Source organism: Amborella trichopoda, chromosome 3, assembly GCF_054954075.1.
Source record: "Amborella trichopoda isolate Santa Cruz 75 chromosome 3, AtrichopodaSantaCruz75HAP2 v2.0, whole genome shotgun sequence".
NCBI lineage: Eukaryota > Viridiplantae > Streptophyta > Magnoliopsida > Amborellales > Amborellaceae > Amborella > Amborella trichopoda.
The window spans coordinates 50,373,973-50,400,885 of NC_142338.1; the positions used below are offsets into that span (position 1 = coordinate 50,373,973).

General features: G+C 36.5%; 1 protein-coding gene across 3 annotated transcripts; it reads right to left on the minus strand.

Moving 5' to 3' along the window:
• Window positions 1–1,150: 1,150 nt before the first annotated feature.
• On the minus strand, window positions 1,151–25,481 carry LOC18429142 (proteasome subunit beta type-3-A). Of its 3 annotated transcripts, none has more exons than XM_011623190.3 (7): window positions 25,373–25,481; window positions 24,759–24,940; window positions 24,253–24,360; window positions 23,519–23,608; window positions 2,199–2,283; window positions 1,983–2,077; window positions 1,151–1,521 (listed from the first exon to the last, which is right to left on the minus strand). In XM_011623190.3, exons 1-7 carry the CDS (start codon window positions 25,376–25,378, stop codon window positions 1,473–1,475), a joined length of 615 nt encoding a protein of 204 aa, XP_011621492.1. In that variant the 5' UTR covers window positions 25,379–25,481; the 3' UTR covers window positions 1,151–1,472. The 3 variants fall into 3 exon arrangements, with proteins under 3 accessions (XP_011621492.1, XP_088717265.1, XP_006838497.1); XM_088861139.1 differs by having other exon boundaries at window positions 25,102–25,404; XM_006838434.3 differs by lacking the exon at window positions 25,373–25,481 and having other exon boundaries at window positions 24,759–24,946.
• Window positions 25,482–26,913: the final 1,432 nt, after the last annotated feature.

A 26,913-nucleotide genomic window follows, 5' to 3' on the forward strand; every position in this document is an offset into this window, starting at 1 on the left:
CTTCATTTTTTTTAGTTAAATCCAAAATATTTTACAATTCTACTATTTACCTTATTTGTTGGTGATCCATATTTTTTACCTGATTTTTTCCTCCAACTTTTTAAAATAAACGGATTTATTAACAATATTTTGGTTCGCTGATATATTATCATACCCGACTTCCTAACTATGAAATTCCCTTATATGCCGTTAAGACGGCTTTCTCACAAGGGGGGGGGGGAGGGTGGTGCTGGTAATCGCCCTACCTTAATCACTCATTGTAAGCTCTTACACGAGAAGTGTATATGCAATAAGATTAAGTGATCCCATTTTTTTTTTTTTTTTTTATAACAGACCAGACTATGAAATTTCCACGGATATGCAGCTTTTCTATTTAACCACTTAAACAGTGTTCAATGAATCCCAATCTACTACCACTGGTTTTTGAACCATACAAGTTTGAGACCTCATTTTTTTTTATGCTATGCGTGTTTCGTATGAGGGGTTTCTTAGCACATACATCATTTTGAACAAGCAAATGCCTCCATGATAAAAATAAATGAACCCACCCCTGCAAATGACTTCATGAATAGCAAATTGAAGCATTATCAGTCCTCTATCTGGCAGATGTACAAGTACATGTGCAAAACAAAAAAAAAGGCATAGAACAACACTGCTTATTATAGAAGCATATTACCATCCATTTTATAATTGGACGATGTGGATTTGACATAAAAAATCATTACAAATTTTGACACACCCCAAATCTATAACTATATAGAGCACTGCATTGTTACTTCTACAAATGAGGTTTCCCCCCTTAAATTTGAAATTGACAAAACATATCTACCGTGTTAATGATCCATGTATTTTGCAACATGACATACCTTCTCAACAAGAGAGAGAAAGAGAGAGTTCATTTCATTCTTTCATTCCTTATTATTATCATCATCATCATCGCCTTTTCCCAATTAATTGGGGACCAAATTTCCTTACAACAAGCTTAATTAGACCCAATAAGCGCCTACAACAGTCATATTTTGGGCTTGGGCTTAAGTTGTTAACAGCTAAAAAAACAAACAACCTATGATGGCCAAATACAGCTATAAAGTAGAGTAGATCAATTTTCTGGTGATTTTAAATGTATATTGAAAGCTTGAAACCATGGACAAGCACGTGAAAACCACATTTAGATATCATTTATACTTGGAATGAATCAGAAAACAAAGACATTAATACAGTGTTTCCCACGTATTTGGATTAACTTAAGAGGGAATAACCATGCAAAATTACGAGAACAGTATAGAAGAGCACCTATATGAAAAATCACTTGAGGCCAGGATGCAAAATCACTGAGAGCATAGTTTCCCCAAAAAAGAACAAAAACCAAGAACAGCAAATATGAGTAAACCCATGCGGGCAACTTGAAATTCTGATTTAATGGATTGTCAAAGAGAGTTTAATCCATCCGTTAATGGATTGTCAAAGAGAGTTTAATCCATCCGTCCTTTCAGCGTTCGCTCCGTTATGTCATCAGGTGTACTGCAAGAGAATCCCATAATATAGAGTTATCATAACCAAGCAAACATTGAATGGATGTTTAGCATAGTGAAGAATGCAAAGGTAAGGCATATATGGATCAGGTGAGATTGCGGATGGTTCAGACGGATGGTGGGAGTCAACAATTCAAAATAAGAAATCCTTTGAAAATCAGAATAGACGCTTCCTTTTATAAAATTGTTGCCAAATCCTCTTTGTACTTTAAATAATGACCCCCCAACAAGAACAAGAAGTTCTACTTCATGGCCCAATATGCACAAGAAAAAAATTGAATCAAATCAATAACCAAACAATAAATCAAGAAAAATTGGGTTCTCGTTATTCACGTACATATGAAATAGAAGGCCAAGAAGATAAATGGAACTAATAAACCACCAAGAAGCAAAAGCAAAGGGAGATAACTAACAAATTGATCAAAGAAAAGAGAGAAGAAAAATACTTACACAACAATTACATGCCCTCCCCATCCACTCAAGCAATCGCGGTCAACAGATGACAACAGAGCCTGAGAAATTGTCTCAAATAACTCCTCCGGTTTCTGAATCAAAATTTGGAAGAAAGAATATTACCTAATCTTACAAGCCCATATTCGACTGTACATGTGCATATGCTGAAGATAACAATGTGGCAAATTTACTCAAAGAGGATAGAGGTCTAACCATATCAGGCTTGTACATGGACTCGCATGCACCATAAAGAGACTCAGAAGCAGTACCACCCACCACGAAGTCCTCGGCAAGCTCCCTGCATCGACAATTTGGAACTGTATTAGCCATTTCTCATAAAATTTGCAACCTAAATAATGGACTCTACCAATCCTAGCATCATAATAATTTCAACACTGGTATTTCCATATGAAGGTTTGTTAATAAGAAAATACACAGATACTTTGATGGTTTCATGCATCCATATACATTGTGCAAAACCCTGACCCCAGAGGGTGGGGTATGAAAAAAGAGAGAAAAACAATACATCAACAGCACAAAGCAAACATATTGAAAACAAAGAGATCGAAAAAACACCGAGATTTACACAGTTTCTTGTTGATGTGACTACATCCACAAGCAAAGACAGTAAAAAATTTCACCATAACGGCTCCCAAAAGTACAAGGCACTCTGACATGAGATATCCCTCTCTGCCCGAGCTAAAAGCACATTAGGACCTTCTATATTGTCTTAAACCCTAACTTAATCCTAAAGAAACATATCCATATGTCAAAATTACGCCCGAAATATCTTGCAGGGAAGCACTGACTGATTGTGGTCATGATCCATACCACATAGGTTTCACACACGTCAGAGAACGCAAAATAGTTAAGATCTGATGATCTTTGAAGAACTGAAATAACCAGTCCAAAAAAACTCATGTTCAACAGTGGTTCACACCAATCTTTGGTGCAATACATGATGACAGTGTGGTAGGTCCTTCCCAACATGCATTTCCAAGCATAAGTCCATGTGCTTTTTTGGACAACTAGTGATATCAGAACTCGAGGGACAATCCACCGAGTGGTATTAGAACCACGATTCAGATTATAGGGATAGAATTGTGGGCATGTCAATCAAAATTTCAAATTGTGGGCGTCTATCATTGTGTTGGTTTGAGCATTACAGAAGTGCTGTTGTAAAGAGGAAAACTACAGTGTGGTGTTCACGCCATTGAATTGCAGCCTCAATCTTTTAAAGGGAAATGCGAGGGTATAAGGGTGAATTTGAGTGAGAGAGAGAGCTTAGTAGACAACAAAAGCTTGTTAACCGGGATGGAAAAGCTAAACATCACCAACTATGATGACAGGAAATATTTTATGAAGATTTATTCTTTGCATACTAATTTGCACCCCCAAATCACAAAATTGAGACCATGAATCTGTACGAGATTGAGAAAAGCTTGCGAAAATGATGCTCAGCCCTCAACCAGGGATAGTTTGAGAAAGAGGAGATGGTTATAATCAATCTAAGGTTATAGATTTGCTGGAAGCCCTCATGGAGTCGTCAGCTAAGCAGGAATCTACTACCAATGCTCAAATCCAATGGAAGATAATACTTGTTTGACCTGGAATTTTTCAAAACTCAAATTCAAGGGGTTTGATCAACAAAAACCTCCAAGTGTATCCAATAAAACATTTAGATATAAAACCGTAGAAAAGGAGAAATAAATTACGTAGCTGGCACCCCGAACTGTGGATCAAACTTACAACGGAGTTGGTGGCTTCCTATATGAATGTTTTCTGAACGTGTTAGTTCTAGAAAATGGGGTGCTCTAATGGAGATTTTTGCAACAATCTTCAAGTTTTAAGGCATTTTGGATATGGTTTTGAGGGGTAACCAACGTTCTAGGGGGTTTGGAGTCTTCTAGGGTATTGGAGGAGGCAACATTTTCAGGTCATCTTATGTCCTCTCTTAGTTCTATAACCTTATATTTATATGTGGTTCCATATGGACGACTATGATTAATTGATCAAAACAAGTCCAAAATGCATGAGGTCGGCCCAAGAATTGCTAGAAGGTTCAAGAAAGCGAGCCCATGCAGTTTGGTTCATTTTCCAAAACACGGGCTGCATGCCCAGGTATTTGGGGTTCAGGCCCAAACTAGGTTCGTTTGGAGCAAGGCCGTTCGACCTATATGCCATTTCAGAATTTGTTTTGGTGAGGGCTCTATGCACCGGCAATCCTAGCTCGAGCATCCGAAATCTTGTCTAGAAGCTTAGGGGAGGTTTTGCTTCATATGAGCCTTTGGAAAGGTGTGGTGCTCAAGAACCAAAATCCTTGGTTCTATGCACCACATGTTTTGCATGGAGCTCTTGGTGACTTCTGTATCATTTATGATTTGTTCAATGTTTGGCCCATTAATTTCTAATGGAACATGAAATTTGAGTTATTCTTGAATCAATGAAAAGCTTATTGCATCTCATTTAAGATAGTTTGGGTTTTTGGATAGTTTGCTTGAGTTCTAAGGTGATATCTAGGACTCTTTATGGTTTTACGTTTAGGTTTCTAAACAGTACAGGTTAAAATTTTAGGTTTTCCTAAAGGGTATAAGAGTTATTTAGGCTTAGGTTGTCTTTGGTAAGTGTTTTCCTAAGTTTTGATGCTAAAGAGAGGTTTGGATAGTTTATTACTAAGCCAATGAAATTTTGCAAGTTTTGGGTGTCTACCGTTGCCCCGCTCTGTCAGTTTTCTTCTTCAGCAGAATGTGTGTCAAAGAAGAAAGCAACCATAGAAAAGAGCACGTAAGGAAGTTTAACCATGACCTCTTGATAGTTCATATTCTGGGCTATCTCCATAGTCGGGTGGTTAGGGGAATTGCCAACTGCATATGGACTTATGGGCTTATAGACCACAAGTCAGGACCTTCAGGGTAAAACTGTGGTGTTGGGTACCCAGTGGTTGAGGAAAGCATAGATTGGGTCACAAGAAAGTTTTTAGTTGACTTGTAGCGAAATATTTGAATTTGTGTTTTGATATCTGTGCATTGTTGTTGCTTCTCTTAAGACTAGTGCCTAGGCCATCTTATTACTCGAAGAATCAGCACCTCCTTACCATCTGCACATGAGCTTCTAACCCTTTTTTATCATAGAATTACATTAAGTGAAGTTTATTCAAGCCAACCCACAGTTGATAGATGGTTTTTGGTGTTCTTCCTTTGGAAAGCAACTTTGGCTTTCACATAGATTACTACTTGAGAATCCTAATGAGTAAACTTAGAAAGGCCTATGAAAGTTTAGGAAAAGCATCATGGTTTCAAACCAATCTCAGCATTTTCGGACAAATCAATCTTGGATTTGGCTGGGTGAAGGGACCTCATCATATCCGACCATATCACAAGTCCATATTTGAAAACATTTGAAGACTCAATATGAAACTGGTTACCATTTCAAAAAATAAAATAATCTAGAAATCTAAAGAAACTCAATATGAAACTGGTTAACATTTCAAAAAAAAAAGAAACTTTTGTTTTTAAGAAATCGCGAAGAGACACAGAATGTTGGATATACTTACCGATTGACCTGGGTTTAGTGGCCAAGAGTTTGGTAGTGAATCCTTGAAAGGCTTGTTTGGGAAATTTCTGGTAAGTTAGGTCTTACACCCCTGAAAAGCTTGGCCGTCAGCCAAGTTACCTTAGCTAAGTGCATAATGTATTGTGGCTCAATGCCACGACTTAATGAACTTTCATAGGGGCTGAGATAATGTCCATGCTGAAAGTACCAACTGTCCTCACTCCGAGCCAAGGTGGGTTGGATCAATGCAAAGGTGCTTTGGCCTCTGGCCAAACGATCTTGGTTTAAATTATAATACATCATAGCTCAATGTCAGAACTCATTGAGTAGCTCCATACATGCTAGGACAATGCCAGTGTTGGGACTTCTAGCTGTCTTGTTTCAAAGCAAAGTTATCTAAGTCATACGATGCCAGGACTTGATATGTGACATTTTGGTAGCTTTTGTACTCACTTTGATAACCTAGTGGTGAGCAGAATGACTCCCTTGGCTCTAAGCCTAGATATCTTGGCTCAGTGGATAGGCAGTTCCACTCCCAGTCAAATTGTCTTGTCTTCATGCTTACTATTTAATGGCACAATGCTAAGACACTTCCAGTGGCCCATGTATATGTACCAATGCTGGGAACACCATCTTCGCTCTAAACCTAGGTGGCATAGCTCGTCTCAAAGATTGAAATCCACTAAAAACTCTTTTTTTTCAAACATCTTCAAAGCATCGTGCTTTTTTTTAAAAGCAATATAATGTGTATTTTTATCTTTCCTTTCTTTTTTTTTAAAGTTCCCTTCAAAAACAATATTGTTAAGACCGCACCTGAGGTCGAACTGGTCGCAACAGCGGTTCAGACAGACCAGTCGGATCAAACCTGCTCACGAGACAAACTGAAAAAAAAAAAGGAAAAATAAAAACATTTGTAGAAATAGAGAAAGATATGAAGAATAAGAAAAAAACATAGGAAAAAGAGAAATTTCAGAAAATTATTAGGAACAAAAATAAAATTATTACACACCATATGCCCACATATGGTGTGTAATAATAAAAAGAATAATTTATTATTGCAGTTTCAAAAAATAAAATAAAATTATTACATATCATATGCCAGCATATGGTGTGTAACAATAAAAATAATAATTTATTATCACAGTTTCAAAAAATAAAATAAAACTAGTACACACCATATGCCCACATCTCAGGGCACACTCCAATAACCCATCAAGCAATAACAATGAACTATGCCCACATCTCAGGATGCACTCCAATAACCCATCAAGCAATAACAATGGAATTGCATGCAAAATGTCATAAAGTCATAATATGAATTATGACGGAATAAGAAGAAAGTAAAAAAACCAGTCCACAGCTCCATATGTGAACACTTCATATGAAGAAAGTAAAAAACCAGTCCACAGCTCCATATGTGAACACTCTTCATATTTTTTACTTTCAATTGACAACCCAAAATAAAATTAGACAAGTAATTGAAAATAAAAAACAAAAAAAGAGCATATTATATATAAAATGCACAAACTCAACAAAGTAAACAATCACCTAAAATGTTTAACCATTAAAGCCAAAAAAAACCTTTAGAATGAATGCAAGAAACAACCCAAAGAAGTCTTGTAGGGGAAAAACTCCATAATCTGTAAAAACCCTAAAAATGGAAAAAAATTATTTCCCTAACTTTTTTGAATCTACAACAAACCAAAGTATAATCCAAATAAACTTACTTGGGGGTTTGAAAAGTTTGGATTAACTGACCCGAATATGCTCAGAAAAGTCATCAGAAGTTCACCCAAATCTTCGGTATTTTTCAGGCTAGAGAAAATGAAAGTGAGAAAATTGCCTCAGTCTTTCTCACTCTCTCCCAAAAAGTGTATTTTCTACCTAAAAACCCACCCTAATGTTTATGTTTACCAAAATGCTCCATTTTTAACTCAAAATGACAGTTAAAAACTGAATAAAAAAAGCCTAAAAATTACATATTCTGAGTTAAAATTTGAAAGAAAATGAAGGCCTTTTTGGACCTTTTGGGGCCAATCAGGACCGGCCAGTTCAGTTTCGAATTGTTGGACAGGCCTGTTCATAGATGAGACTGTCCAGTCCACCTGTTCAAGACCAATTCAATGGCTCTTCCAGTCTGAAGGGTTTGGACCAAAGGAAATGGGCACCAATCCAGCAGGTCCCAGTCCACACCAGCCTGCCCAATCTAGAGTATTATATTCAGTAGAAGAACTTCTTCCCTTTTTCCATGCCCTTGGTGTTGCAATTTTTGAAATTTGGTATTGGATAAGCCTACTAAAAGTGGGATTATATCAAGAATCATGCGTTAAACCATAAAATACATTATGTTCCCAAAGAAAATGTATTCTGCAAAATTAAAAACAGTATTCCCCATAAAAATAGTCACCAACATATTCCAAAAAACATATATATCCCAAAAAATCAGTGTTCTCCATAGATATATTAGAGGTAGAGGAAGAGTCACCCGACGAAAAATATTATTTTTCTCCATGCCAAGATCACTATTCAGAGCAGAAGAGAGATGATTCAGTCATAATAGAAGTTTGGCTAGGATGGGGGTTGCCTACTTCTTTGGGTTTGATTGCATGGTACAAGCACGCCTTCTGTACTTTCTCTCTATATACATAAGTTTGATTAAGTATCACATTTTTTGGGAATTTTTTATCCTTTCATTGGTGTACACAACACAACAACTTGAAGGGATGATTGCTTTCTATTTTTGGATTCTTGGTTTTCATTTTTTAACAGTAATCCTATACGAAGATCTCTTTTTTCTTTATGCTAACCGCAATCATACAACTTGAAAGTTAGCAATCATATAATTTGAAAAGTGGACTATGTGATCAAGCACGATGTATATAAATTAAAAATTTTCTTATTCTTACACCGGCAAGACCACTTACAATGTCCGATTACAAATAAATAACTCTTGAAACAAAAACAATACAGTTCCCACTTGCACTTGCTACCACTATTGAATACAATTCCTTAAATCAAAACCTTGACTATTGCTTTATAGGAATAAAAGAGTTCAACACAAAAACAAAAATATTTTTTAAAATTATATGGGATCCTCCATAAAATATGGGGGCCCGTTTAACACACATGGTATTTGGGTGGAGCCCATGAGAGGCCACCAAAGGGCAGCACGCCACACCCATAAGGGATTATTTAAACTTGCCTAATATAGTGATGTTTATCCCATGCAAGTTGGCTTTCTAATTTTGGATGAGGCTATTTTACACAATGAAATCAAATATTCCAAATATTTAGTAAGTGTTGTAAGTCAAGATTGTTTGATTCAAGAAATAAATAATGGATATACTTTCCTTATTTAAAGATTTGATGGGAATAAGTTTAGAAAAGAGAAGATAAGGTTCTAGCACCTTTTTTTGAATCTTGATGGTAGACCACATCTCTCACCCCACAAGTCTCGTTAGATCGACGGTCAAGATTTGATCTCACTAAAGATGGCAAACCCTAAAGCATAAAAAATCTATAAAAGGAACTCTCCCCACTTACCAAATCTCTACACACCTCTTCTCTTTTCTCTCCCTAAGAATTATCTCACTTTCTCCAAGATCTATCAAAAGGGGGCACGCCCCAACCTAGAGCATCATCTCTCTCTCCTTAAGTTTTCTTAAGGGGCACACCCCAACTTAATAGCTCTAAAGAGGGCACGCCCCAACCTAGCTGATCGCTCTTGGGTTTGAAAAGGGGCACGGCCCTAACTTCTTGGATCGATTGTTTGTGGGTAGAGATTCGGCGTGGGGTGTACTAAGCCCAGTTGAGGTAATCCCCAACAATTTTACTTCTTTAAATTTTATTTTTGTGTTAAGAACTTTTATTCTTATAAACTATGAGTCAAGATTTTGATTTAAGGAAGTATATTCAATAGTGATAGCAAGTGAGAACCGTGTCTCTTTTGTTTCCAGAGCTATTTATTTGTAATTCTCATGTTAGTTGGCTTTCTATTTTTAGATGAAAGCCAACTAACATGAGAATTACAAAAAAAAATTATTCTTACACCGGCAAGACCACTTTCAATGTCCAATTACAAATAAATAACTATTGAAACAAAAGAAACATGGTTATCACTTGCTACCACTATTAAATAAAATTCTTTAAATCAAAACTTTGACTCATTACTTAATGGGAATAAAAGAGCTCAACACAAAAATAAAATTTAAAAAAGTAAAATTGCCAAATATTACCTCAACCAGGCTTAGTACACCTCACGCCGAATCTCCTCCTTTCGATGGTGCTAAGGATCTATGATCGGTCACTTGATTCTCCTACTTATGGCAAAACCCTCTCAATGGCACATGGATATCGATCTAGAACCGACTACTTAAGGTCTCAATGCCTTAGTCTTACTCAAGCCCCCTTAGCTTGATCTTTAGAGAAATAAGAGATAGAAATAAAAGAGAGAGGGAGAGATCTACTAGCTAGGGGATCCTCTCATTTGCTACCCACAAACAATCAATCCAAGAAGCTAGGGTCGTGCCCCTTTTCAAACCCAAAAGAGATCGGCTGAGTTGGGGCGAGCCCCCTTTAGAGCTATTGGGTTGGGGTGTGAGAAAACTTCGGGAGAGAGAGATGATGCTCTAGGTTGGGGCGTGCCCCCTTTAGATAGATCTTGGAGAAAGTGAGATAATTCTTAAGGAGAGAAGAGAGAAGAGGTGTGTAGAGATTTGGTAAGGGGGGAGGATTCCTTTTATAGATTTTTTATGGTTTAGGGTTTACCATCTTAAGTGAGATCAAATCTTGACTGTCGATCTAATAAGACTTGTGGGGTGAGAGATGTGATCCATCCATTCTTTTGATCCACCATCAAGATTCAAAGGAAGGTGTTAGAACCTTATCTTCCATTTCCTAACCTATTCCCATCAAATCTTTAAATAAGTAGGTAAGTATATCTCTTACTTTCTAATTTAGTATATCCATTTCTTATTCTTGAATCAAGTAATCTTGACTCACAAGACTTACTAAATTTTTCAAATATTCGATTTCATTGTGCAAGTTGGCCTCATTCAAAATTAGAAAGCCAACTTACATAGGATAATCATCACCATATTAGGTAAGTTTGAATAATCCCCTATGTGTGGGGTGTACCACCCTTTGGTAGCCTCTCATGGGCCCCACCCAAATACCCCGTGTGTTAAATGGGCCTCCATATTTTATGGAGGGTCCCACATAATTTTAGAAAATATTTTATTTTGAATTTAGAATCTTAAATTATGAATTCAAAACATTGAAAAATGACTTTCTCTTAGGGGTCTTTTGGATACCTGGAAATCCATTATAAGGACACAGATTACAAGGAAATCTAGCATTTTAGTGTTTGGGTACACCTAGGGGTCGTTTGGATACCTGGAAATATATTGTCTGTGAAATATATTACTGGCGTAATACATTACCTGCAAATAGATTGTTACTGTTGGGGTAGTATTTAGATGCAACCTGGGAAATACATTGCTACTGTTTGGCTATGTCTGAAAGAAATATAGGAAATGCATAACCAACATTTTACAAGCACTTGCCTATAAACTATCATTTCTTTCTTTTTTGTCACAAAATTCCATTGAAATGTGGAATTAAAGTCATCATCACCATTTCAAAAAGATTTTCTAATAATAACATCATCACCATTCTAGAGAGAGAAAGAGAAAATAAAGGTATTAATAATCACCATTCCAAAGATAGAGAGAGTGCAAAGTATTGATCTTAATCATCTCATTTTAAAGAGAGAATGAGAACGTGAATAAAATTGTCATTGTTCCAACAAGATTTACTAATGTTATCATACTTTGTTTAATTTCAGCAGCATCATTTATCATACTCTGATAATTTCAGCAGCATGTAGCTTGATTATAAAAAGAATGCACCGAAATTCATATCATAAAGTATCAAAATAATTCATTGTTGTTCATATCAAATATAACCTAAACTCCAAAGAAATTTCCTAAATTGTAGTAAGAGAGAGCCCATGTAAGGGTTCAAAAAAAGAGCTCGAAAAACTCGAGAGAGATTCCCAAATGATGAATCATACAAAAATCTCAAATGAAATTCCACAAAAAGATACCCATACACAAAAAGCAATTATCATATAACCAAAACCCAAAAAGAAAAACGATTGACCTTATGAAATAAATATTGGTAACTACTGTGTGATAACCCCATGATCAAGATTTCTGAAACCTTTCATAATTACTTATTTTATGTAAGCTAAAATAACAAGAATGAGCCAAATCAACCTATAACTTTACTGATTTTATGGAAACTAGAGTAACAAAGAACGAACCAAATCAACCTAATCTTACCTGCTCAAATCAACCCCTTTGGCCTGTAAAATGTTTACTAATGCAAGAATCTTTTACCCCCAAATCCTACTTTTATAGGGCATTAGAAAAAATGAAAGCCCTCATTTTTTTAGGGCAGATTTATGTCATAGAAAAATAGGTAAAACCCGAATTTTTTAACAGAGAGAGAGAGAAATTGCTCTTACTTGGACACAGTAAGAGAGACAGATATTGACTTCGAAAAGGGTGAGAGAGGTTGCTCCAAGAGAGAGAGAAAGGCAAGAGTTTTTCTCAAGGTTGCTCCAAGTTTGTTGCTTCGAGAGAGAGAGGTAGCAAATTTGCTCGCAAAGGTTACCTGCATGGCTTGCTTGTAGAGAGAGACAGCACAGAGAAGGGAGGCTCGAAGAGGGACAGAGAAGAGAGGTTGAGTTAGCAACGAAGGGATTTGGGGAAATGGCACGTAAACAATTACCCGTCGTCCCGTAATTGATTTTTTAACTTTCCCACGCGTAATAGTTGTCACGATATATGGGGAATTGGCGCGTAATCTATTTTCATTTCCTTACTCTTTAGGTGTACCTAAACACTGAAAATGCTAGATTTCCTTGTAATATGCTTCCTTGCAATGGATTTCCAGGTATCCAAACGACCCCTTAAAGAGTAAGGAAATGAAAATAGATTACGCATCATTTCCCCATATATCACGAAACTATTACGCGTGGGAAAGCTAAGAAATCAATTATGGGGTACGATGGGTAATTGTTTATACGCCATTTTACCAAATCCCTTCGCTGCTAACTCACCCTCTCTTCTTTGTTCCTCTTCGAGCCTCCCTTCTCTATGCTCTCTCTCTACAAGCAAGTCGTACAGGTAACATCTGCGAGCAAATTTGCTACCTCTCTCTCGAAACAACAAACTTGGAGTAACCTCGAGCAAAACTACTACCTTTTGCTCTCTCTTGGAGCAACCTCTCTCACCCTTTTTGAAGTCAGCATCTGTCTCTCTTACCATTTCCAAGTAAGAGCAATCTCTCTCTCTCTCTCTCTCTCTCTCTCTCTCTCTCTCTCTCTCTCTCTCTCTCTCTCTCTCTCTCTGTTAAAAAATTAGGGTTTTACCTATTTTTCTATGACATAAATAGGCCCTAAAAAATTTAAGGCTTTTATTTTTTTTAATGCCCTATAAAAGTAGGATGTGGTGAGTAAATGATTCTTGCAACAGCAAACATTTTACTGGTCAAAGGCGTTGATTCGAGCAAGTAAGATTAGGTTGATTTGGTTCGTTCTTTGTTACTCTAGTTTCCATAAAATCTGTAGAGTTATATGTTGATTTGGCTCATTCTTGTTACTTTAGTTTACATAAAATCAGTAATTATGAAAGGTTTCAGAAATCTTGATCATGGGGTTATCACACAGTAGTTACCAATATTTATTTCATAAGGTCAATCGTTTTTCTTTTTGGGGTTTGGTTATATGATAATTGCTTTTTGTGTATGGGTATCTCTCTGTGGAGTTTCTTTTGAGATTTTTGTATGATTCATCATTTGGGAATCTCTCTCTTGAGTTTTTCGAGCTCTTTTTCTAAATCCTGATATGGGCTCTCTCTCTCTACAATTTAAGAAATTTCTTTGGAGTTTAGTTTATATCTGATATGAACAACAGTGAATTATTTTGATACTCTCTGATATGAATTTCGGTGCATTTTTTTTATAATCAAGATGAGCTGCATGCTGCTGAAATTATCAGAGTATGATACATGATGCTGCTGAAATTAAACAAAGTATGATGACATTAGTAATCTTGTTGGAACAATGACAATTTTATTTCACGTTCTTATTCTCTCTTTAAATGATGATGATTAAAATCAATACTTTGCACTCTCTCTATCTTTGGAATGGTGATTATTAATACCTTTATCTCTCTCTCTCCCTCTTTCTCTCTCTCTCTCTCTCTCTTTCTCTCTCTCTCTCGTATGGTGATGATGTTATTATTAGAAAATCTTTTTGGAATGGTGTGATGATGACTTTAATTCCGCATTTCAGTAGAATTTTGTGAAAAAAAAGAAAGAAATAATATTTTATAGGCAAATGCATGTTAAAATGTTGGTAATGTATTTCCCATACTTCTTTCAGACATAGCCCAACAATAACAAAGTATTTCCCAGGTTGCATCTAAATACTACTCAAACAGTAACAATCCATTTGCAGGTAATGTATTACGCCAATAATGTATTTCACAGATAATATATTTCCAGCTATCCAAACAACCCCTTAATATATAAATTCAAATGATAAAACATAAAATATCAGAAGATTCACAAAAATTCAAATAAACATTCTAAAAAACATATAAAATAAAATTAATTAAAATTAATTAATTTTGATGGGAATCGGGTCCGTCTAGGTCTAAGAATTTATCAATTCATAGGAGCACTCCATCTTCAACTGCGGACCACGATCCACTTAGCTTTCTCAAACTGACCCAGCAATTCCCATGACCCACAGTCCACTGTAGGGCTCATGATTGGACAACCAAAGTCAGCCAATAGACTAAGGAACGCAATCCCTGTCTAAAGAGATTTCAGGTTCTCCCCTAGAGACAAAACTATAGTTCATCAAACCATGGTGGAACCACGAGTCAATGGTGCATAGGGATAATCTCAAGCACATGTACATGTTTCACCTTCAATGGTAGATCACTATCCAATATGGCTATCTATGTACATGTCATGTGATGATACAACGATGAGGTTTTAGCCCCGTCTCTAAAGGCTTTCATCACACACAAGGATCACACAGTCCCTCGACTCTCATCTGGGCATACGCCGACCTCCTCAAAGGCTAACCCACTAAACCCTCCACAGTTACATCTTTATGCCCAAGTACCTTGGGTTTTTCCAACTCAACAAGCCTAGCACGTCAAGCCTAGTCCGAGTATCGGCAAATCGCATTTGCCTGGGATGGTCCACACGAAGACCACACTCCCACTGAGTTTATATTTCATTGCTTATATGAGCTCTCATAAGACATTTAATGGCCAACCCATCATAACTAGGGTTGTTCTTGTTATTTCTAATGTAATTTTCTTTAATATTATAGTTGTTTTTTCCTATATTCTCCAAATAATATTGTTGAATGTTTTGTGCCAGTGACAAAGAAAAGACATGATGGAAATATGGAGATATATTGTATACATAAGGAGCACCAAGACATCATACACATGACACTATTTCACACACCATGCAGCACGAATTAGCCTGTACAACAGACTCGACCTGCCCAAACAAGTAGCCAAAATCGTGTATAATATCCATGTAATCCATCAAAACCATGAGTAATATCCATATATAGCAGATAATATCCATATATATCTGATTATACGTGAACAGAAAATAATCTTAAGGTAATTAGCTGGATTATATGCTCGATTGATCAGAACATTCATTACCCATAGACAACATAAAACCACAATGAAAATGTGGAACTGTCTTCGTCAATTGTATGACCAAGACAATGACACAAGGAGACTCCAACCAGATTATGAAATTGTTGAATGTCAACAAGAAGAAAAATCAATTCAGTAATATTAATCTGGTTTTACAACTCATGGCTCGAATATGGATCCCTTGTTTACTCTAATGTACCTGAAAATTCTCTTTCCGTTGTACAAAAGGTACACGAAACCACACAGTTTCACCAGTTCCTAATCAAACTTCGAATTGAATATGAACCAACCCGTGCTAGTCTAAAGAATAGAGTTCCTCATCAAACTTCAGAAAGAATTTGAACCAACCCACGCCAGTTTAATGAATACAGTTTCTATCCCCAGTTCAAAACTTGCCCTCAGGAACTTCTTTATGAAGAATGGCAATGTCGATCCCAAGGTTTCTTAAAACACTGACTACTAAGGATACAGCCTTCTATGCATCCCAAGAAATTAGCAAAGCAAGGAGTCAGGATTTCAGTAAAATCCAGTGTCACGCATGCAAAGATTTTGGCCATTATGAAAATCTATATAAGAAACCAAAATTCCGTAACTACTGCAACAAGGTAAGACATGCCATTTCTGCATGCAGGAAACGGCTGCAGAACCAAAACATCCATGCATACAATACCACTCTTGACGTGCCACCATCATCGTAACCACAAAACTCTTCTTTGGCCTCAACTCAGCATCCCTCATCCTCCTCTTCTGCCCTCTACTGTCCTATCCCCTGAAGCTTTACAACAAATCATTCACATCTTATCCAATAAGGGATTTTCACGTAACAATTTCCCATCGACTGAGTAATATAGATTTCAGTGCATCCAATCATATGAACGGAATGAACCAAAATGGCTCACAACTTCATCCTTATACCGGGTCCACACAAATCTGCACTGGTAATGACGAGAAATTAAAAATCTAGGGTTTAGGTCATCATTAACTTTCTTCCTCACTTGAGCTAAAAAATGTTCTACATGTTCCCCCCATTTAACTGAAAAACTTATTTATGTACCTTAACTTGTTGATAATACTATTCAGTCTTACCTACCCACAATGGCTGCTTCATACAAGATCGAGTACTAGGAAACTGATTGGGAAAGGGTGTAGGAAGAGGACTCTTTCCACTGGACGTGGAATCACAATACCCATCCCTACTTTCTTCTTCGGAAAATTTTTGTGAAACAATAATGTTGTTTTATCTTTATGGCATCGGCCTTTAGGCCCCCAAACTTGAATAAATTACTGGATATATTGAACTCAGGATTATTAGGAGATAAATGATGAAACTTCACATAACCCATCTTGTTTTCGCTATTGGGTGAACAAGGGAAAAACTCTTATCTTTTCCATCATACCAATAACACCAAGGCACGTTTTGATTTGGCACACATCGATGCATGGGCACTTGACCTGCTTTATCTGAAATGTGGTATAAGTACTTTGTTGCATTGGTTAATCAGTTTAGCAGATGCACATGGCCATATTTCCTAAAAGTCTAAAGTAATTTAAACAATTCGCAACTATGATTCAACATAAAAAATTCTACTTTCTGACTCAAGGGGAGAATACATGTCCAAAGAAATACAATCATTTAAGATATAAATTGGAATCTTTATCAATGTTATTGTCCTCTCACATCCCAAAAAAATGGCATTGCTAAGAGGAAACATCACACATTTTACAAACAGCTTGAACTTTGCTAATTGATTCTAAGGTACCAACATCAAATTTGGGTGGGACTGTAAGAACATCTATCTATTCACATTAATCGCCAATTCTATCCCCAATTGTCAAATCAGTCTCCTTATTTTTGTTTATTTTCAGACTCATCCTAGTGATAACATGTTCATACATTGGCTTCTGTCTTGCTTTGTTCTACTCCCACCCCATGACTGAACAAAATTAACTGAACAATCAGTTGTGCTGCCTTCCTTGGGTATGGTGATGGACAAAAGGTTACTTGTGTTATGATCCATCTGCAAGGCAACTCCTTATATCTCATATTCTTCCAATTATCCTATCGAAACCTGAGTCAAACATCTCCTTTGTGCCTAGTTTTACAAACTCATCGTAATTTCAAGTACTTAATTGATTCAAGGAAGGGTCTGTGTATCAACAGACAAAGCCAAGTGATCTATCTACCCCTACGCCTCCTCCCCAGGACAGCCTTCAGGTACACAATCCGATTCCACTTCTATTCCCCTACTATTTTGATCAAGCATTTCTCACCCACTTGACAAATACAGCTTCCCATCCCCATCTCTCCTTGCCCCGATAAAATTCATTTTTGTACCCACTTCTTATTAGCAAGCTGTTGCACATAAATGTTGACAGATGGCTATGGCTGTTAAAAGGCTTAGAACAAAACCATTTTTGTACCCATTTCCCATAAAGCTCGTCTCGTTGCCTTAGGCTACAGGCGAGAACATGGCACAGGTTGTGACAAAACTTGCACCTGTGGCTAAAATGATGACAGCAAGTCTAGTTGTCATTGCCTCCAAGGCTTGGCCCATATTTCAAATGGATGTCAAGAACGCCTTTCTACATAGGGATCTCAAGGAAACAATTTATATCTCATCACCACCAGGATATCACACTCCAGATCCTACCTATGTCTACCTACCTCAACGATCACTCCATGGGTTTAAACAAGCACCCAGTGCTTGGTTTGAAAATTTCCAGTCAACCATCAGGCGAGTAGGATTCAATCAGAGTCAATATGGTAATTCTATGTACATGACATCCCCATTTTTAGCAATGGTTCTATGGGTATTCAAGAATTACAAAAGAAAATCCCAACTCGTCAGTAAATTGACATATTTTTTGGGCCTCGAAGTTTTATATTCTGACCAAGGTATCTTATTTCACAAAGGAAGTATACCCAAGATCTTGTTCAACTCACCTGAATAACTGATGCTCATTCCATGGACATACAATAAAGCTGAATGTAAAATACAAATTGCAACAATGGGATCCAATAAAGGATCCATCTCTATCAGCGACTAGTCGGAAGTCTTATCTACCTTGCCATGACATGACTGGATATTTCTTATGTTGTCCAAAATGTTAGCCAATTTATGACAGCCCCATGATATCATCATTGGCGAGTTATCCTTAGCATAATATAATTTTTAAGGGGCACTCTTGGGCCTGGAGCCATGGACTTCTATTCAAGGACACCTTCACTACGACTGCATAGTGTCCTAGCACATGACGCTCCACACCAGATGGTGCATTCTCCTAGGAGATTCCCTCATCCAAGAAGTGCAAGAAACAAATTGAGTCTCTACATCCTCTATCGAACTTGCATATTGATCAATATCCTCCGTTTGTTTAGAAATCACATGGGTTTGACGTCTTCTTTGTGAAATTCAGGTACCAATCATTGATTCAACTCCTATTTATGGTGATCACATAAATGCCATTTGTATCGCTTCTAATCCAGCATTTCACAAATGAAACAACATAGAAGTCAATTGCCACTTCATCTAGGAATATTTTGAAATGTGGATCATCAATTTACCTTATGTTCCTTCTAACCTTGAAGTAGCACATATATTTGCCAACCGTGACAAACACAATTTCTTGTTAACAAATTGATGCTCCATCATCTGCATCAATTTGATGGGGATGTGGAAAAAGAAAGGACATGATAGACATATGGACCACTGAGATACTGTATACATAACGAGCACTGAGACATTGTACACATGACACCATTTCACACACCATACACCTAGAATTAGCTTGTACATCAGGCTATCAAACCTGTCCAAACATGTTGTAAAAATCATGTATAATATCCATGTAAATCTGTCAAAACCATGTGTAATATATCCATGAATATCTGACTATATACCTCATCGCACAGCTACAACTATACTTGGAAGAGTTTATATAAAACCAGACTCTCCATCCTAATGGAGACAGTGTCCAGCAAGACTCTCTCTCTCTTCTTTCTTGCATATAAAGTAAATCTCTCTCTCTCTCTCTCTCTCTCTCTCTCTCTCTCTCTCTCTCTCTCTCTCTCTATCTCTCTCTCTCTCAACTCTTGGCCCATTCACAATATCTGGTTATGCATGGATATTACTCATGGTTTTTTTTAATAGATTTTCATGCATATTATACATGATTTTCACAACATAATTTGGTCAGGTTGGACAGCCTATTCTACAAGTTAAATCCAGGTGTATGGTGTATAGAATAGTGACATGTGTACAAAGTCTTAATGCTTCTTATGTATACAATATATCAAAGCTCCATATGTCCATCATGCCTTTTCTTTTCCACTCTCCCTCTCAAATTGATGTGGATGATGATGGAACAATCAATTTGCTAATCAAGGAATTGTGTGTTTCACGTGTCATAGGTTTGGTGAAGATGTATAGCATTTGAAGATTAGAAGGAATATAAGGTAGATTGATGGTCCCCAAATCAAATTGTCCCTATTATGATGGGAAGTCTGATTTACTATAGACACTTCCAAACAAGTCTATAATAATACAAAGAGGTGTATAATCAGATATACATCGATAATATCTTAAACACATGGATTTTTATTTTCCATTTTTTTGTTTTTTCGTTTTCTTGGATATACTTGGTAGCTTGCGTCTAGGCGCCTTACCCGCCTAAAAGGGGGGAAGGGGTATTAGGGGGAATTTTAAACCCCCACAACCTAATCTATACCTTCTAGAGAGATAAAAACTCCCAAAAAACTGTAAATCTGTGATTTATTGAAAGACTGACATTTTTTTTTAATTTCTTTTGAAATCAAAAGCAATAATTCGCTTTTGGAGCTTCTAATGATCGATTTTGAGGACTTTTACCTACCCAATAGGCGAGGTTTGGGCCGACATCGTTTAGAGTTTTATATTTTTACAGCATTATCATATTTGAACAGCGATTTTGATTTATTTTTTTTGCTATAACGTACTATGTTGTCAATCATTTGTTATCATTTGCTTTTTCTTTTACTTTTTTGCCTTTTATGATATATTTAGATGTTTGTAGTTGAAAATTTTAATTTTTTGTGATTAATTGAATTTTTCCTCATTTGGATGATGAAATTGGGCTTATATTGAATTCTTTTATGAACAATTGATTCCTTTTTTCTACAATGTGACATGTTTTGATATTCCAAAAACTCCTTTGTCCTTTTTGTCTATTGGGGGGGAGGGTGGGGTATTCCTGGGTGGGTGCCTAGCTGTCTAGGCGGCCAGGCCCTCAAAACGTTTAGGCGTCTACCTACACTTTTTTGAACATTGCATGGATTTATACATAATTCTGACAGCTTGTTTGGACAAGCTAGACAGCCTGTTGTATAGGCTAATTCCTCCAGGTATATAACATATGAAATATGTCATATTTATTAATGCTCCTGATGTATACAATATTTTAGTGCTCCTTCCGTATGCAATATTTTATGCCCCATATGTCCATCACGTCTTTCCTTTTTCACACTATGCCCTGCTCTACAATCTTAAATAGGTTCTCCAAGAACTAACCATCAGTGCTCAGCGTACTTCTAGTCTCTAGGATTTGATTCATTGCCCCAATTTGCTTTGAGCACTAACTGCTCAGCAAATCTCTAGGACTTGATTCCCATGTATTTATTTCCCATCATTGTCCCAATTTTGTTTTCACCCTCTGTGCCTTGATTTTTGCCCTACTAGAGATGGTCCTAAGTATTTTGCCATGTACATGACCAACATTGTGTGGCATTCAAGGTCATGACCATCCATTGATGGGTACGACCTTCTGACCCCATCAGCTAGCAAGGTAGATTGGGATTACTTTGTGGAAGGTATGTTGTATCCTCTGCTCTCTCTAGATTCAGTCTTATTTACCTCGTTGTGTCTCTGATGAATATCGGATACCAATTTGACGCCTACTCACCTGAAGAGATGTCACCAACTCTTGACGATGGGACTCGCATACTTGGGGATCTGGAGTGAGAGTGAACCATTCTTGTGTCCTTTCCATGTTCATCCCACTATGATTTGTGTGAGGAACCAGGCTTGGATCATCCTTCAACTTGGCAATACCGATTGCTCGAAAAGGAATGTCGATGATCTGTTATTCTAGCTAGAGGATCAGTGGGTGGTATTGATGAGGCTAGGCCAAGGGAAATTATTCCTCATGACAGAGTTTGAGATAGTAGGAAGATATGTACTTTGAAGAGGCATCACGTGGATTGGGAATTACCTCACATCCCAGTACATAATATTATCATTCAGGATGACACATGGACAGTTCCTAAAAACGACCCTGCTACCAAGGACCAGGTAGAGACAGGTCCTATAGGAGTGCAGAACTAACACCAAAGGTTGGAGATGCTATTGAGGGTGCACAAAAGATTCACTCATTAGAGAATAGTCCTTTGGAATATCATCTTAGGCAACAATGGAGTGTAGAGAGTAGACCATTGTTTGAAAAGGGAAAAACTGAAAATTTTGTTTTCTCAACCGATTTGCATACAATGTATCATGACCCTTGTGGGACAAAAGCATTTGAGGATGGAGAGTGCGGCTGTTGGGGGACATGCGGGCAATAAAAATAGGGTTTTCCACCAGTTGAGGAGGACGAGACATCCCTTAGAACATTTATATTGTCCCTATCCAGCCATTTGCTATTTTCAGATGCTTCACAGAACATAGTGGTGTATTGCTAAGTGAAGCCCCTAGTGAATATATTAGTTGATTGTAGGATGAGATACAGGCATTCCAGGCAACTTGGATCATAGTTCGAGATGGCTTTCAAGAAAGAAAGTCTCATGCCTTGAAGTATGTTTTGTGTTCTTCAAAATAATTAGCCTCCCTTGCATGTCTTTCTTATCATGTAAGTCTTAAAGGTTTTCACCTAGCAGAGCTAGATTGTATTCTGAGATCTGGGCACAGGAGCACACTGTAGTGCCCCGACCTTCTCCCGATGTGCTGCTGATATATTGCAAGGATACAGCAGAGGGTGAAAGGCATATGGAGCAGTGAAAGGACAATGGTGCAGGCTACTACCATTCCATTTGATGAGCTGGGATGAGACGATGTGAGTATCATTGCATTAATCCCCCACAAGCTCCTTGGCTTCTTTAGCACAAAAACTTGACATTGTGATTGCTGCCACTAATCAATTAATGCACTTTTGCCAAATGCTCTCCCAATGTCCGACAAATCAGGTCGACCATAGGGATGCTTCCCAGGGATACCTAGATGGTAAGTTAGTAACCAATCTGACCACCCAATAGGATCAGTAGAAAAATACTCCAATGCTTAACGACAGTCATTGCAAATCAACTATGGAATACAAACACAATTTAAGAAAAATCCAGAAAAAGAAGGCAAAAGATCGATTCATATCATCAGCAATCTCGAGACCCCATGATCACAATCTATCACTCAAAAGCTGAGCCTTGAGCATGATACAATCTGTTGTCTAATTGATTCAATTAAACGTAATCACAAAAGAATTAAAGTGAAAGATTTGGAAAACCTGTTAGCATAAAAATGGAAGTGATAGTTTCAGATTTTTCTCTTTCCTGTTTGTGTTGTGATTTTATTCCAGGACTTAATCCTGGAATTTGCACATAATCTCGGTATCACTGGAGATGATACTGCTAGTGCTTGTTTAAGGCTTACAAGCATCTTGCATATAAAAATAGGTTATGAAAATAAAATTATATCTAGCATTCTCTGCTGGAAGAAAACTATCAGTATTAGGTGTGAACTATAAGAACAATATATAGTTTGTGAACAAGCTGATTTAAACATTTCAAACACAACAAAGTATCAATATAAATATCGCCATTAGGAAAAGGTGATAGCATTCATGTATAATCCTTAAAATTATATTAGAAAACAGTAAGGAAAGAAAAACAATCAGCAAAGTTCAACTAAAGCCATTTTACAGAGCACATATATACAGGGAGATTCAAAGTTGATTTGTCCTCCACTTTGAATCACAAATATGAAAAAATGCACAAAAAACTATATTCTCTTGTGAATCAGAAAGACACAAGTATCAAATTCAACTAAGCACCAAAAACTTCAGACAAACATCTCAATAGAGTAGTAAAGTTTACAACTCCATCTCTGTAGAATGGTGATTTTCAAATCAAGGAAACATGTTATCCTAAAGTCAGCAGTATGATACATGAAATGCCAGGGAAGAGAAAATCACATACTTGGCTCCGATTGAATCCATTGTGCAAATGAAAGGTTTGTCATCCTTCCCTAATCCAGCAATTACTGGTTGGCAAAAATATGGGCCAAACCTAGGAAAAACAACAAACACCTCACATTCCTTTAGCTACCAACACTTTATGGACTCAACAATAATATTATACAGATGTTGCTCTAAAGAACACAAAAACAGGTGACATTATATATAAACTAGAAAATAATGTAACAAAAGAATGCTCATCAATAAGTCCTGGAGAAAAGATTAAAATAAAACCCTTCATTTCCACAGAGTCATGTTATTTCATGAGCTAGACCCCACAGCTACAGGTTTTCAGCCTTCACAATTCCAAATCCAAGGCTCCTTATATGAACTCTAGTGCTAATAAAACAAAATACCAATTTAGTTTATTTCTATGAAGCAGCTGCAAAAAGGTAACTGTGCAACCAACCAATCATCGATGTTTAGGGCTTCCCATCATAAGTGACCACAAATGTAAAAACCACCCAATAATCATCAAAGTATTTGTAACAAAAATTGACCATTCCCAAAATATCATTTTAAATGGGAAATGGCAAGGATATGGCTTCGCATTGATAATCCATTGATAGCATACAAGATAATATACAGCAAACAAATAACTCACTTTTCTCCTTCTTTATTTTCCTGTGAGTCAGATATCAGATTCAGAAAAGAACATGTGCCCCAAATAGACAGCTCACAAGTTCAATCGCAAACCTTTTCTCGTAAAGAATTGCAGAAACCAGGCTGGCAAAAGTTTCAGGCTTCATGTCTCTCTCCTCTCTCAACTGATAAAGCTTGTGCCTGAAGATGAGTCTTTGATACCTTTGACAAAAAACCCAACTTCCTTATGTCATTTAAATTAATGAAACCACCAAAACATAAAAAAATTCCAACAAAAATTAGAAAATATCACCAAGGAAAAACCATATATAAACACACAAAAAATACCAACTTTTGACACTTTGATGAGAAAACAAATTATATCATGCCATGCCCAATTGAGAGAAAATTATTTTTAATTCTGGCCAACCAATTTTTCATATTTTCAATTAAAAAGAAAACCAATTATATCATGCGACAACCAATTGAGATAACAAACTGAACTTTTACAAACCCAATCAAATAAGACAAGTGGCAACAAGAAATAACTATAGCCAATACAAACCTTAATAATAGTAACAAAAACCAAAACAACAAAATAGCGAAATCAAAGATCTTACAGTGTTTGGGCATCAGTGGCTAGACCAGCAAGGCCAATGAAAAGCCTGCCGTGAATCTTGTAGATCTTTTGGAAATCAGTAGCTATGGTTTGAAGCTGCACACCAAGACGACGATCACTGGCAATGGCAAAACAGTTCTTTCCAACCATTGCCACCAAAGCACTCCCATTATACTCGAATATCTGCATAAATTTACAGAAAATAAAGGGAAAGAAAATAAAATCCATTAAGAATTATAAAATCAGCATATATCCTGCGAATAAGTACCCTAAAGCTTTAAAACACTGCCCAAACAACATCAGTTCAGTTTCATAAAAATACACCGAAAGTAACAATACAGTACCATAGCAGAGGCGGATATTGCCTCAAAAGAATAAAAACATTAAAACCGCAAATCCTAAAGAAATTCACTATCAGAAGAGCGATCAATGTCGATGAGGTTTCAGAAGCAACCCTAGAATTTGCTGGGAATACCAACACACACATTATTTTAAAAATAAAAAAAAACATTATTCATACAAACTTGTACTAGAAGATGCTGACTTCCAGTTGTTGATCAAAACTCAAATTAGTTAGAGAGAGAAAGGGGAAGAGAGATGAGAAAGAGCACTTACCGACATGACACCTGATTTTCTCTCTCCCGCTCTCTCTTACTTCAGGGATGAAGCAGTGAATATGAATGAATATCAATAACTTTTTCCCCAAGTTATAAACGCGTATTCTCCCAAAAAGCGTATAGTTTGAGAGAAAATAACCCATGTATAGGGCACGTCATTTAAATTTGGAAAGAGTCCGTATAGGGCAACCTTAAAATGTAGATTTGAGGTTCACCTGAAAAATCCAATATAAAAAAAATTCAATTTGGCAATTGAAAATCTCTCCTAAAAAAAAAAAGATTTTGAGTCCCAAAAAGCATCGTTCAATAAAGATATATTTCCCCTACAGTATAGAAGATTTATGTTTTTCCTATCATCCAGCCGTCCAATTTTGATCAAGAGAGTCACTTATCGTTTGATCTTAGATCCGACGTTTCAAAGTATTTTATTTTTAGTTTTTTTATACAAATTGTATGAATATGAAATTTGGTATGTGAAATATTCTCATTGAGGCGCATCTATAAAAAATATTAAAACTAATTTTTTGATAAAATATAATGATCAAAATACCCTTTTAAACTTTTAAAGGTATTTTGGTCATTTTATTTTATTGAAAATATTTTTTTTATATTTTTCTCTAGTGCAAGTTTAATAGAGGATTATACGTACAAAATTTGGTGTCAAAATAATTTATAGAAAAAAATTAAAAATAAAATAGTGTAGAGACGTGACATTGTTATTAGGGTAATCTTGGTCCTCCATTCAGAATTGATGGTTGGATAAGGGAAAGTATATAAGTTTTATGTTATATAGGAAGCATAGAAAGCTTGTCTGCAACATATTATTTGTGCAGTCTAATTTCAAGATTTTCATGTGTTAATATATCAATTTTATTGAACTTTTTTTTTTAGTTTAAAATTTTATAATTAGAGGTGAAAATGGATTCTCATGCCAAAATTCTGACACCTTTGGAGATGCACCTTATTTTGATTGTTTAAGGTTGCAACCTTATATAAATTACACTTTTTATTATTTTGTCATCATTGTCATCAAAGTTTTTTTCTAACTATTTAGGATCGACTACTTCGTTATTTTGCTCTATCAAGGGTCATACCCTTAGTAATGTCATAAGTCCCAATATATTTTCTCTCTACTTATAGTCATGTCTTTTTTGCCCTCTATCCCCTACTATTTTTAGCCTCCCACTGGAATCAACTTGTACTTCTAAACATGTGTGATACTGGGATACACATGGCCAACTCACATGCATCTACTTTATCTCATCTTATTACTCATTGGAGCCACGCCTAAGTTATCATAAATATAGTCACTGCAAATTATATTCCTTATTATCTTGCCACTCATCCCTCTTTGCATCTTCATTTGAATCACACTCATCCTATGGGTATGCTTTATCTTGACTGCCCAAAGACTCGACCCATAAAACTGCACCTATTTTATTTGTGATTTTTAAAAGGGAAAATTTTATATAGAGCCGAGGCTCTAAACGATAAAATTTGAGCCTACATCAAATATTTCATTAGAAGATGTAGTTTTGA